The sequence below is a fragment of the Clupea harengus genome, chromosome 18, assembly GCF_900700415.2.
Source record: "Clupea harengus chromosome 18, Ch_v2.0.2, whole genome shotgun sequence".
Taxonomy (NCBI): domain Eukaryota; kingdom Metazoa; phylum Chordata; class Actinopteri; order Clupeiformes; family Clupeidae; genus Clupea; species Clupea harengus.
The window spans coordinates 17,933,699-17,944,970 of NC_045169.1; the positions used below are offsets into that span (position 1 = coordinate 17,933,699).

The window sequence follows — 11,272 nt, forward strand, 5'->3', positions numbered from 1 at the left end:
AGAGAGGCTGAACTCAGGGCCAAGCGTGAGGAGGAGGAGAGAAAAAGGAGAGAGGAGAAGAGGAGGCAACAACAAGAGGAGCACAAGAGGAGAGAGGAGGAGGAGATGTTCCGACGCAAGCAGGTAGGAGCACACACACACACAGAAACCACACTCGTCTCTCTCTCTCTCTGGCTGATTTTCACTGAAAGAAGTGCAGTGGGTTTAAATGGCATGTTTGGATTGGGGATAAAAGTTGTGCCATTTATCATTACTAATGTTGAATGTCATCTCTCTAGTTAGTACTCCTGAAGCTGGAAAGAAACATGGATGTGAAATGGAAGAGATAATGTATTGGACTCGTCAGATGTTGAGAGAAAAGTTCTGGAACTTCCTGAGGTCTTGCCTGAACCCTGAACACTGAACCCTGATTCTCTGCTTTTGATGGTTCCCCTCCCTCCCTCCCTCCCTCCCTCAGTGCCGTCAGCAGCAGGAATTGATCATGAAGCTGCTGGCTCAGAACCAGAGTCAGGGGTCCTCAGCGCCGGGCTCGGGCTGGTCCGGAGGCCCTGCGGTTGGGCTGGGCAAGCCAGGCAAGGCCCTGGGGCTCCTGGAGCTCCAGCAGGAGGCGGAGAGGCTGAAGCTGCAACAGAGAGCCCAGCAGCAGCAGCAGCAGCAGCAGCAGCGTGAGAGGGTGAGCGCACACACACACACACACACACACACACACACACACACACACACATACACACACATACACACACACACACACACACACACACACACACATGCAGCAAAGAGTTCAGTAGAGGCTGAGGGCTCTATATACTCTTGATACACTCGAGTACTCGGCCACACACACACCTACACTCTTATCTTCAGGCATAGAACACATACTGAGGTACACATTCATATACGTAGACAAAAACAGTGCAGAAACAGAGGCTACACACACACACACACACAGACAGATATACACAGGGCACCACACACTCACACAGAGGGCGCCACACACTCACTCACACAGAGCAGCATAGAGAAAAGATGCACACACACACATGTACATATATATGGCCTCATTATTCACAGTTCTCTAATTCATTCTATTTTTCATTCTTTCTTCTCTCTCTCTCCCTCTCTCCCTGCATCAGCAGCATGCTGGCATGATGTCGGGGCAGTGGGGGGAGGGGGTGGGCGGCCTCTGGGCCAGTGGGAGTGGCCTGGAGGGGAAGTCCGGTGCTGGAGGCGGGGCCTCTGGTGGCATGGGCATGTGGGACGAAGCTGTGAAGAACCAGGCGAGCATGCGGGGCATGAGCCACAAGAACAGCAGGAGCAGCCCCTCACTCAGGTACAGACAGACAGACAGACAGACAGACAGACAGACAGACAGACAGACAGACAGACAGACAGACAGACAGACAGACAGACAGACAGACAGACAGACAGACAGACAGACAGACAGACAGACATTATTTTCCAGTTGCTTCAAATGTTTTCTCTTTTCTCTCTCTCTCCCTCCCTCTCTCTCTCTCTATCTATCTATCTCTCTCTATCTCTCCCTCTCTAGTGAGCAGTATATGCTGCGCCGTAAGCGCACGGACGAGGAGGATAAACTGCTGAAGCTGCTGCAGGGCATGAAGCCTCAGGACGGCTTCACCACCTGGTGTGAACAGATGCTGCACGCCCTCAACAGCACCACCAACAACAACGCCTCCGCACTGGACGGTACGACACACACACACACGCCCTCAACAGCACCACCAACAACAATGCCTCCTCACTGGACGGTACGACACACACACACACGCTCTCAATACCACCACCATCAACAACAACTCCTCCTCCCTGGACGGTATGACACACACACACGCACACACACAGAGGCTGCATATCCTCAACACATTCACCAACACCTAACCTCCTTGCTGGATGGTTTGGGCATGGGACACACTCTCACACACAAATGATCTACATTTTGTCCAGTGGAAGATATTTATTGTGTGTGTGTGTGTGTGTGTGTGTGTGTGTGTGTGTGTGTGTGTGTGTGTGTGTGTGTGTGTGTGTGTTTGTGTGTGTGTGTGTGTGTGCGCGCTGACAGTGGCCACCATCGTGGCGTATCTGAAGGAGGTGGAGTCTCCGTATGAGGTGCTGGACTTCATCCGCTCCTATCTGGGGGACACCATGGAAGCCAAAGAGTTCGCCAAGCAGTTCCTGGAGCGACGTGCCAAACAGAAGGCCAACCACCAGAGACAACAGCAGCAACAGGTGTGTGTGTGTGTGTGTGTGTGTGTGTGTGTGTGTGTGTGTGTGTGTGTGTGTGTGTGTGTGTGTGTGTGTGTGTGTGTGTGTGTGTGTCTCTCAGGGAGAGACAGCGTTTAAGGGGGTGTGTGTGTGTGTGTGTGTGTGTGTGTGTGTGTGTGTGTGTGTGTGTGTGTGTGTGTGTGTGTGTGTGTGTGTGTGTGTGTGTGTGTGTGTGTGAGAGAGAGAGACACAGAATGCTTGCAACAGTCGTATAACTTCATCTGTTTGGTGTTTTAGTTGCATCATCATTATTCCCTTTTTATCTCCACTCTTAGCTCTCTAAGGAGGTGGCTGGACTGACCATGAACAACTTCGCTCTACAGGTAAGCTTACTGTTACACACACACACACACACACCACTCCCCCGTGTGCGGGCTGAGTACGAACAGCCAGTCTATTAAAAACAACTGCTTGAGGCACATGAAGGATTCAGCTTTGTCTCTGTCCCCCCCCCCCCCCCCCTTTAACCTCTTCATTATCAGTTCTTTCTCCCGCTTTCCTCGCTGTCACTTTTTGGCCTTTTCACTTTCACTCTTGTTCTGTCTTTCCTCATCATTCCATCACCATGGTAATGGTCCTGCACTCTGTCGTCCCTTCCTGTTTCTCTTTTTGTTTATTTATTTATAAATTATTTGTTGTCCTCCTCCTTCCCAGGATTCCATGCGCGGCGTGACCCCCAGCGCTCTGCAGTCCATGTTCCAGGCGGCCCATGCCGGGAAAGCGAGCATGGCCTACGAGCAGGCCAAGCTGACGAAGAAGAAACAGCCCATGATGCTGCATTCTGACCCGAGCATCCTTGGTAAGACACACACATACGGCTAGTGTGTGTCTAAGTCCTGCTAGATGAACACGGCATACTTTTGAATGTGTTAAGGCGTTCAGAATCAGTCAGAATTCAGACTAACTAACTAAGTACGACTGGCTTGTTGTCGTAATGACTTTTGGGAAGCCATGTTTGGATTAAGACTGCAGTGGAACACATTATAACATCACAAGGGTTCTGTTATAGCACCGCGTACGGTAGCCATTTTCTGACTTGGGTCTGTCCACAATTACACTTGTGTCTTTTACGCTTATTCTTCATCATTTTCTCTCTTCTGTCTGCCTCTCCTTTCTCTTCATCGGTATCCACTCCGCTCTCTGTTTTATGTCTTCTTCCTCTCTCCATCTTTCTTTCTCTCTCTCTCTCTCTCTCTCTCTCTCTCTCTCTCTCTCTCTCTCTCTCTCTCTCTCTCTCTTTCTTCCTTTCCCTCTTTCTCTCTCCCCCTCTCTCTTTCTCCCCCTCTCTCTCTCGCTCCCCCCTCTCTCTCTCTCCTCCTCTCTCTCTCTCTCTCTCTCTCTCTCTCTCTCTCTCTCTCTCTCTCTTTCTTTCTTCCTTTCCCTCTTTCTCTCTCCCCCTCGCTCTTTCTCCCCCTCTCTCTCTCTCTCCCTCTCTCTCTCTCTCTCTTTCTTTCTTTCTTTCTTTCTTTCTTTCTTTCTTTCTTTCTCTCCCCTGTAGGGTACTCATTCCACAGTGCTGGGGACCGGCTGAGCCTAAATGAAATGGAGATGGTGGAGGATTACTGATCTACAGCAATAGCTACCTGAGGCCTTTTTTTCTATATGTAAAAAAACAAAACAAAAAAAACAACAACAACGTGGTGTCCAAGTAATCGGACACTGCGACGACCAATGTGCACTGCTATGGGTTGGGGGGTGGGGTGGGAGGGGGGGTGTGAATGCCAGAACGATCCAGTTTGGGAGGTGGGTGGGGAGTAGCCTCTGAAGAAGTGGTGTCAGGTGTGTGTAGGGGGTGGACAGGTATCCCCCCCCCCCCCCCCCCCCTTTACACCACTGTGGTTTGGAGGCAGGTTGGGGTTGTATGGCGTGAGTTTGGTGGATATTTTTTCTTCTTTGTTGTTGTTTTTTGGAGATTTGGGTCATGGGATTCCTCTGGCACTTAAAACAGTAAGCACCTTAAAAACTAAATGCACTTTATCAAGATTGGGATTCTGACGAGGTTTTTTTTTTTTTTTTTTACAATATACATTGTGTGGGTGTGGGTGTGTGTGTGTGTGTGTGTGTAGCCGTGTTTTTAAATTTAATTTTATTTCCGTTGCTTGGGCTTGATTTCACAATCGAACTCGTCATCCATGTATACAGGTGAGGAGTGTGGGCCAGCTCTCTCACACTCCAACGCATGTATGTGTGTGTTCGTCTCAACTGGAAGGTATGTTTTTGTTTTTGTTTTTGTTTTGTTTGTCTTCTTTTACTATGGCTAGGGTTTAAGAAGTGGGTGTGTGGGTTGGTGTATATATGTGCGTGAGTAGGACTTTAACACCAGAGTGACCGATGATTTCTGTTTAACAAACAAACAAAAAAAAATCCTTATCAGACATACAAAATCCTTTCTTGAAAGACACTGTTTATTTTCTACGTTTCTATAAAAGGTAAAGCTATTAAAATGATTTAAAAACTTGAAGATTTGCACTTGCATAAAAAAATCAGAAAAAAAGACAAAAAAAAAAGACAAAGTTTATAGAGATGGATATTTTTGTGAATATGTGTGTGTGCGTGACTTTAAAAATGTGTGTGAGTGCATCAATTTTTTTTGTATGTATGTATGAGTGTGAATGTTGTGTGAAAGTGTCAGAAAATAATGTTGACACAATTATTTTTTTCTTTGTTTTGTTTTTTTGTTTGCTTACCAAGATGTGTGAACCAACGTGAGGCCATTTTGTCATTTAGTTCAAATGAGTTTCCTCTCTGTTTATTTTGTATTTCTGTCAAAGAATGTCTGTCTGTGTCGCCTCTTGTGAGGGCTCTGTGTTTGTGTGTGTTTGTGTGTGTGTGTGTGTGTGTGTGTGTGTGTGTTTGGATCAGACAATGAAGGGTGTGAGTGAGAAAAAGAAAGAGGGAGAGAGAGAGGGCAATGGAACAGCCCATCCATTTTTTTTGTGTCAATTTACTTTATTCTATTTAATTTTTTATCACACCAGTGCTCTCATCCCCAGATTGATACCTTCTTGTCCTTTTCGTTTGCTGCCGAAATGGCCTGCGTGCCACCCTCTCTTTCATTAGCCAGCACTCGTTTACTCGCTTGCCTGTTGCTCTGGTGGTGGGAAGGATGGAGGGGTGTGTGTGTGTGTGTGTGTGTGTGTGTGTGTGTGTGTGTGTGTGTGTGTGTGTGTGTGTGTGTGTGTGTGTGTGTCGAGTCATCTCCATCATCTCCCTGTCGTCTCGCTTTTTTCTTCTCTTCCACTCAACCACAACTCTGTGCCTCTGTGAGGTTTCAGTAGCCGAATGGGATTGAGGTGGACCTTAAATCTCTGTGTGTGTGTGTTTGTTTGTGTGTGTGTGTGTGTGTATGCGCAACTTTACTTTTTCATAACATAATGCAGAGTGAAGTATCATAAGCGGTACTCATTGAATGAGTGTGTGTGTGTAGTGTGTTTTGAGCATTTTGCGCAAACTTGAGAGTGTGTGTGTATGCGTTTCCACATGTGTGCCTATGAACTAAAAAAAGGGTCACAGTTTGCCGCAGCCATGGAGATTTGAGGTGGTTATTATGGGGTGGCGGAGCTGTTTTTTGAATCTGTGCCTCAATGGCTTACTAACCATGAGATCTTGCACGACGTGCTGTCTTTGATCATTCTCCGTAGGGCGTAGCACAGTCTGGAGATGGTTCGTTTGAGAAAAAAAAAAAGAAAAAAAAAGTAGTTCAGTTTGATTTCTCCACAGGGATGTGAGCTTGTTGCCTTTTGTCCACTCTCTTGCTCCTGGGCGATTGAGTTGTTCTGATTGTGATCTTTGCTCTAAAAGTTCAACAAAAAAAAAAGTTCAAAAAAAGAAATAACTTGGCATCATACTGTGCAAAGTGCACAGAAGGTGCACACAATGTTAGTAACTTGTTACGTATTCATTGTTGTTGCTATTGTTATTGATTTCTTTTTATATATCTCTATATAAAGAAATATATATGCATTATATACAAAGTTAAAAGTATTTGGACTAAGATTAAGCACTTGGGGCTGCTATTTTTTTCCTTCAGTTTCATTGCCACCATGTGAAGTGTTGTATTATTTCTTTCTTAAAAAAAGAAAATATTTGAATGTATTCCAAAAAAAAAAAAAAAAAAAAACGTACAGGAAAAAAAACGTGAAGCCGAAAGATTTTGTTTTGTTCTCCGATACTTCAAGATACAAACACGGGGAAACGAAACCAGAGGCAACGAAGAGGCTATAGGAGTTGATTCTGCTTATCTCATACTGTTCTGGGTTGTTGTTGTCCTTGATCTTAATTGTGGGCAAAAAAAGGACAGGGAACAGAAATGGACGCTTGAACACACTGCCTCTTACAGTCCTGTTAATACAAAAAACAATGTTATTATGACGAGATATATAAAAAAAATTGACTTTTTCTATTCCTTACTGGAGATTTTTTTGTTGTTTACAAACCATGCGGATTGTTTTGGGTGCAGTTATCTTTTTTTTGAGGGAAGGAAACATGGGGCTGCTGTATAGACTTTTCCAGAGGCAACCCTCAAACGGACGTCAATCACTCTGGGCGGGATATTCAACCATCACTGTCAGGCCTTCCCCCTTTTGGGTGGTGAAAGCGTTGCCTGGGACGTTGAAAATTGCAGACCCTGCCAGTAGAAAAAGGAAAAAAAAATCTTGAGATTCCCACATTTTAGTTTCGTTTGAGCTCAACCCTCTCGCCTCCTTCAGGGTTTTGTTGATTCTCCATTTGAACTGAATTCCTTAATGCGTTCAGGAGTGGAGATAACCTAAGCATTCAAAAACAGCACACCTGAATTTGGGGGTACAAGGACTCCGAGCTGCAGCAAGGAAACCAACAAAGATGTCTGTCCTTTTTTGACACCTCTCTCTACCCCCACATTTCATGACCTGGACTAACTCCTGACAGCATTTTGTTTTCTTTTTGAGAAACAACTCCAGGAAACAATGGACATATCTTGTGGTAGAAAATACAACAAACTAAAGAAGAAAAATGAGAATCCTGTAGATATAATCCCTGTATGACCTCAAGCCTACCATCGCATTGTATGGGGCCGTCTGTGCAAATGAAAGAAGCGAAGCAACCCATCCCCAATCCCACCCCGCCTCCCCATCGAGGTTTTAAAAAAGGTGTTTTTGTTGAGGGCAATTCCTGTTAATCATGAGGGAGTCTACATTGAGGACTACCAGGACGTTTCCCAATCCCTCATGCTTACAAACAATACACACTGCCCTGCCACTCCTGCTATGCACTTTGTGTTGAAACTGTGAGGTTCATCTGCAGTGGGAGGGGAGGACCACAGTATAGGGACTGCCCTCTCACTCTATTCATACAAAAAAAATATATTAAAAATTAAAAAAAACTAAAACTGAACTCTTCGGAGGGATGGAACAATCCATCGCCTCCTTTGTATATTGACATATTTTTGTACACCTTCCGTTTGAAAATAGAACTATGTGGGAAAAAAACAGGCTTGGGGCAACAGATGAAGGAATTTCATTATACATCATCAACAATGAATGTTTCTCCAAACAGTTTTTATACAGCAGGCTGAAAACGTCAAAATAGAAAAGAGAAAAAAAAAAACAGTACTATAGACATGGGTCCTGACTTGAATCCCCGTTGTTGTTTAAGGCGGGGTGGACCTAATTAGGATGGGACATATTGCTGAATAGTAGAAACAAAGCCGGATGATCTTAGTGCCACAGACTGACAATGACTGCACCCTCGGTCCCGCCTGTGGGGAGCAAAACAGTAGCAGGAAAACCTAAGATTGAGAGGCGAAAAATTCCTTGGTTGAGTCTTTGGGAAGAGACTTGGAGAAGGTGGTTGGTGGAATTGAAGACGTTCCTGATGTCATCCTTCACAGATCCTTGGAGAGCTGTTGGTTGGAGCTGCAGGACTATCAAATTGGTACTGGTCTTTTCTGTGAATAGATTAGATCCATTGATTTTCTTTTGACTTTTGTAGTTCAAGAACTTTTTGGGTGAAGTTTAACCTCTTCTTTTGTGTTCTCTCTTCAGGGTTGTCTCGATCCAAGGAGCTTAGGATCCAGAGCATCTCGTATCATCCTTTCCTCTTCCCTTTTCTCCACCCCTCTCTTCTGTCCCGTCTCTCCACCCGTCTCTTCTATCCTGTCTCTCTACCCCTCTTTTCTGTCCCGTCTCTCCACCCCTCTCTTCTATCCTGTCTCTCCACCCCTCTCTTCTGTCACGTCTTACCCCCTTCTTATGATTTCCTTACTTTACGTCCTCCGGAGTTCAAATGGATGGCTTGGATAGTGGTTGGCTCTAGGACTGGGAGCCAAGAGAAAAACACGTTACAAGACTAAAGAGGAACACCTGACCATTTGCCATGAAGCCGAACCAGACGACCCTGCTAGAATCAAGGGGGTCCTCTGGTGTGTCCTCTGCTGTACGCCATCGCTCTGGACTTTAACCCAACCCCCCCAATCTTTTCTCTCTCTGGACCTTGGAAGACACCTTGAAACTAGGGAGTTGGAAGTTCAAATCTTATGGGAAGGTGATCACCTCGGCTTTGAGGAACATAACCCTTGGACAAATCAAGGAGATACTTGAGGACATAATCCTTGCCGACTGCCAGACATTAGTGTGGGTTGGTGTGGCTGGGCATGTCCTGTTATCGGGTGGAACTCTGAGCGGAGTGACCCAATCAAGACCTTGACTGAAACGAGGCCACTCCATGCATCCCACGACCACACATTCAGCTGCAAAGGGTCCTTCAGACCCTTAATGTGTGGAGATGTAAGGTGCTGATGGTGATGGCTGTGATGTCAGGACGGAATAGATGCTCATGCAACTAGAGCTTGCATTGTAACTTTTCACAGATACATGTACACACACACACACCACACACATGTTCTCCACACACGGTTGACACCAAGCAGCAACGTTCTTGAACCACATTTGACTTAAAATATCCCCGTTTGGACAAAAGCGCCAAATCAATTTCAAAGCTCCAAAAAGCATGTGTGTGGTCACTGGGATATGATGTGACCATATAATGTAGTCAAGGTCCCTCAGTATACGGGGTATATAAAGGTCTCTCTGCTGCTCCAGCTAGTTGACCACATTAGACCACTACACTACCAACACATAGTCAAATCCTCAGACGCACAGGTCATAAAACCCCCATACGCACACAGCTTACAAACACACATACAAGCTCCCTACATACACGTTGGCTGCAAACAAACACACATACTCAAACGCCAGTCTTTTGAAAGGTGGACTCTGTATATACTGTACAAAGTTGTATCCATTTCTCCATTGTGGATTTTTCTTAACATGTCTTTTGTTTTTCCTGATCAACATGCCTTAACTGTACAGAATACCATTGAGTGACACAGAAGTGCTGGTGTCTTTGGAAAGCAATTTGGAAACTGAAGTCATGTAGAAGAGTGTTCGTCACGATCAATGTTGTGGAATTCAGGGTTGAGAAGTTTGGTTTGAGCCCATTGGTTTAGCCGTTCTGTAACCCTGTCAACAACTGATAAAAGTGTCTGTATACAAGACCATTCTCTTAATTGACAGCGAAGACAATGGTAAATAAGAGACAAAAAAAAGAGTGTCTGGTGATAGTGGTTTGCCTTTCTTTTTTTTTCCTGAAACGAGTGACTTTGTAAAGATTTCCAGTTTTAAACGCCTCTACATGTAGCTGAATTCGCAGGCGGGAGACGTAAGAGGCTGTGCAATGCAAAGATGGGCTGGGCTGAGCTGACTGGGAAGGGCTAGCACGCTAATATTAGCATGTTTAAGGTTTCGCCTTGCCACACGCTGACCCTTTAAACACGTTATTGGATCCTTTGGGTGTGAAATTGCTCAGACAATTGGATGACTGTCCTCTATGGTTAGTGCATTATGCAGTTTATTTTTTCTTTCTTTTTTTCTTGCAATTGTGGATTCATTGCCAGTCCTCGTCTGACTATGTGAATTGTGGTCTATGAAGAACACGAAGGCTGCTTTGGGCCCCAGCTGATGTTACAGGCCGGCTTTCGATCATTTGGTGTGCTTGTGTGACAGCCCTGACACTAGGCCACTGATTGTTATCCGTTTGGCTGATTGAGTAGATGACTCCACTGTTAGCAAAATAATTTTTGTACCCAACTTTGTTTTGATGGTAAAAAAAATAAGTGCTATTTCCTTTCCAATATTGTTTTTTTTTTCCAAGGTAATACTTAATTCAATACTTGTAATAACAATACCAACAACACAAAAGCGTGCCCGAAAATCTAGTTGCATAATGCAGTTTTAAGGGAGTTAGTAGATGATGGATGGGTTTAATGTTAGTAAGTCTTGGCTGTGTAGTATGCCAAGATACATCTCTTCCAAAGTCTATTGTTTGTTATGCATGATGCATAATTGGATAGCCCTCCCTAACCATTGGATATATTTACCAAAAGTTGATGGAATACCAGTGATTGTTTGAACATGTTATTTGAGGTGAAAATAAACTATTTTGTCTGCAAAATAAGTGTACGGTGATTAGCCAATAATGCATTTCCAAACCGGTTCTGCTAATGATTGTCACTTCATGTTGCGGTAGAATTCGTTTAAGTATTAATGTATCTTGGAAGGGAAAGAGTTACATTAACTGTCATTTGAATCAGATTTTATTTTAATAATTTGCCTTTTCTTCTTGACCAGTCAGCTCAACTCTCCTGCTTACAATTTATGAATGTTTTAGTGATAACAGAGTTAATTGGAGAAGAACAACAACCAACATAAAATTGTATATAGTTTGTTTGTTTGTTTGAAGAGATCAAATGATTAAATAAATACAATTAAAGAGATTTGGGTTCAATCATTATTCTTTTCTTCTAAATATGTTAGATTGGACTTTTTTGGACATCTCATCAGACACGTCACACATATGGCCAGTTATAACCTATTGCAATCACGGTAAATACAAATCTTATGTGAAATGCCTAAATGAAAGAATAAGTTCACACATGTGCAATTGTTTGTCTTAT

The 11,272-nt window shown here is 44.3% G+C and overlaps 1 protein-coding gene across 5 annotated transcripts in view; it reads left to right on the plus strand.

The window, feature by feature from the left end:
- gigyf1a (GRB10 interacting GYF protein 1a) overlaps positions 1–11,092 on the plus strand; it is a 27,681-nt gene extending 16,589 nt beyond the window's left edge. For 4 of the 5 annotated variants that reach the window (XM_031585316.2, XM_031585318.2, XM_031585319.2 and 1 more), the window contains exons 18-26: positions 1–123; positions 458–673; positions 1,131–1,327; positions 1,547–1,704; positions 2,078–2,244; positions 2,556–2,603; positions 2,935–3,079; positions 3,779–8,193; positions 8,304–11,092. The exon at positions 1–123 is cut by the window's left edge and continues 15 nt beyond it. In XM_031585316.2, the coding sequence (XP_031441176.1) occupies positions 1–123; positions 458–673; positions 1,131–1,327; positions 1,547–1,704; positions 2,078–2,244; positions 2,556–2,603; positions 2,935–3,079; positions 3,779–3,846 (1,122 nt within the window). In that variant the 3' untranslated portion in view covers positions 3,847–8,193; positions 8,304–11,092. The remainder of the gene's footprint in view (positions 124–457; positions 674–1,130; positions 1,328–1,546; positions 1,705–2,077; positions 2,245–2,555; positions 2,604–2,934; positions 3,080–3,778; positions 8,194–8,303) is intronic. The other variant, XM_012830792.3, reaches the window with a different exon arrangement.
- The last annotated feature ends 180 nt before the right edge of the window (positions 11,093–11,272 follow it).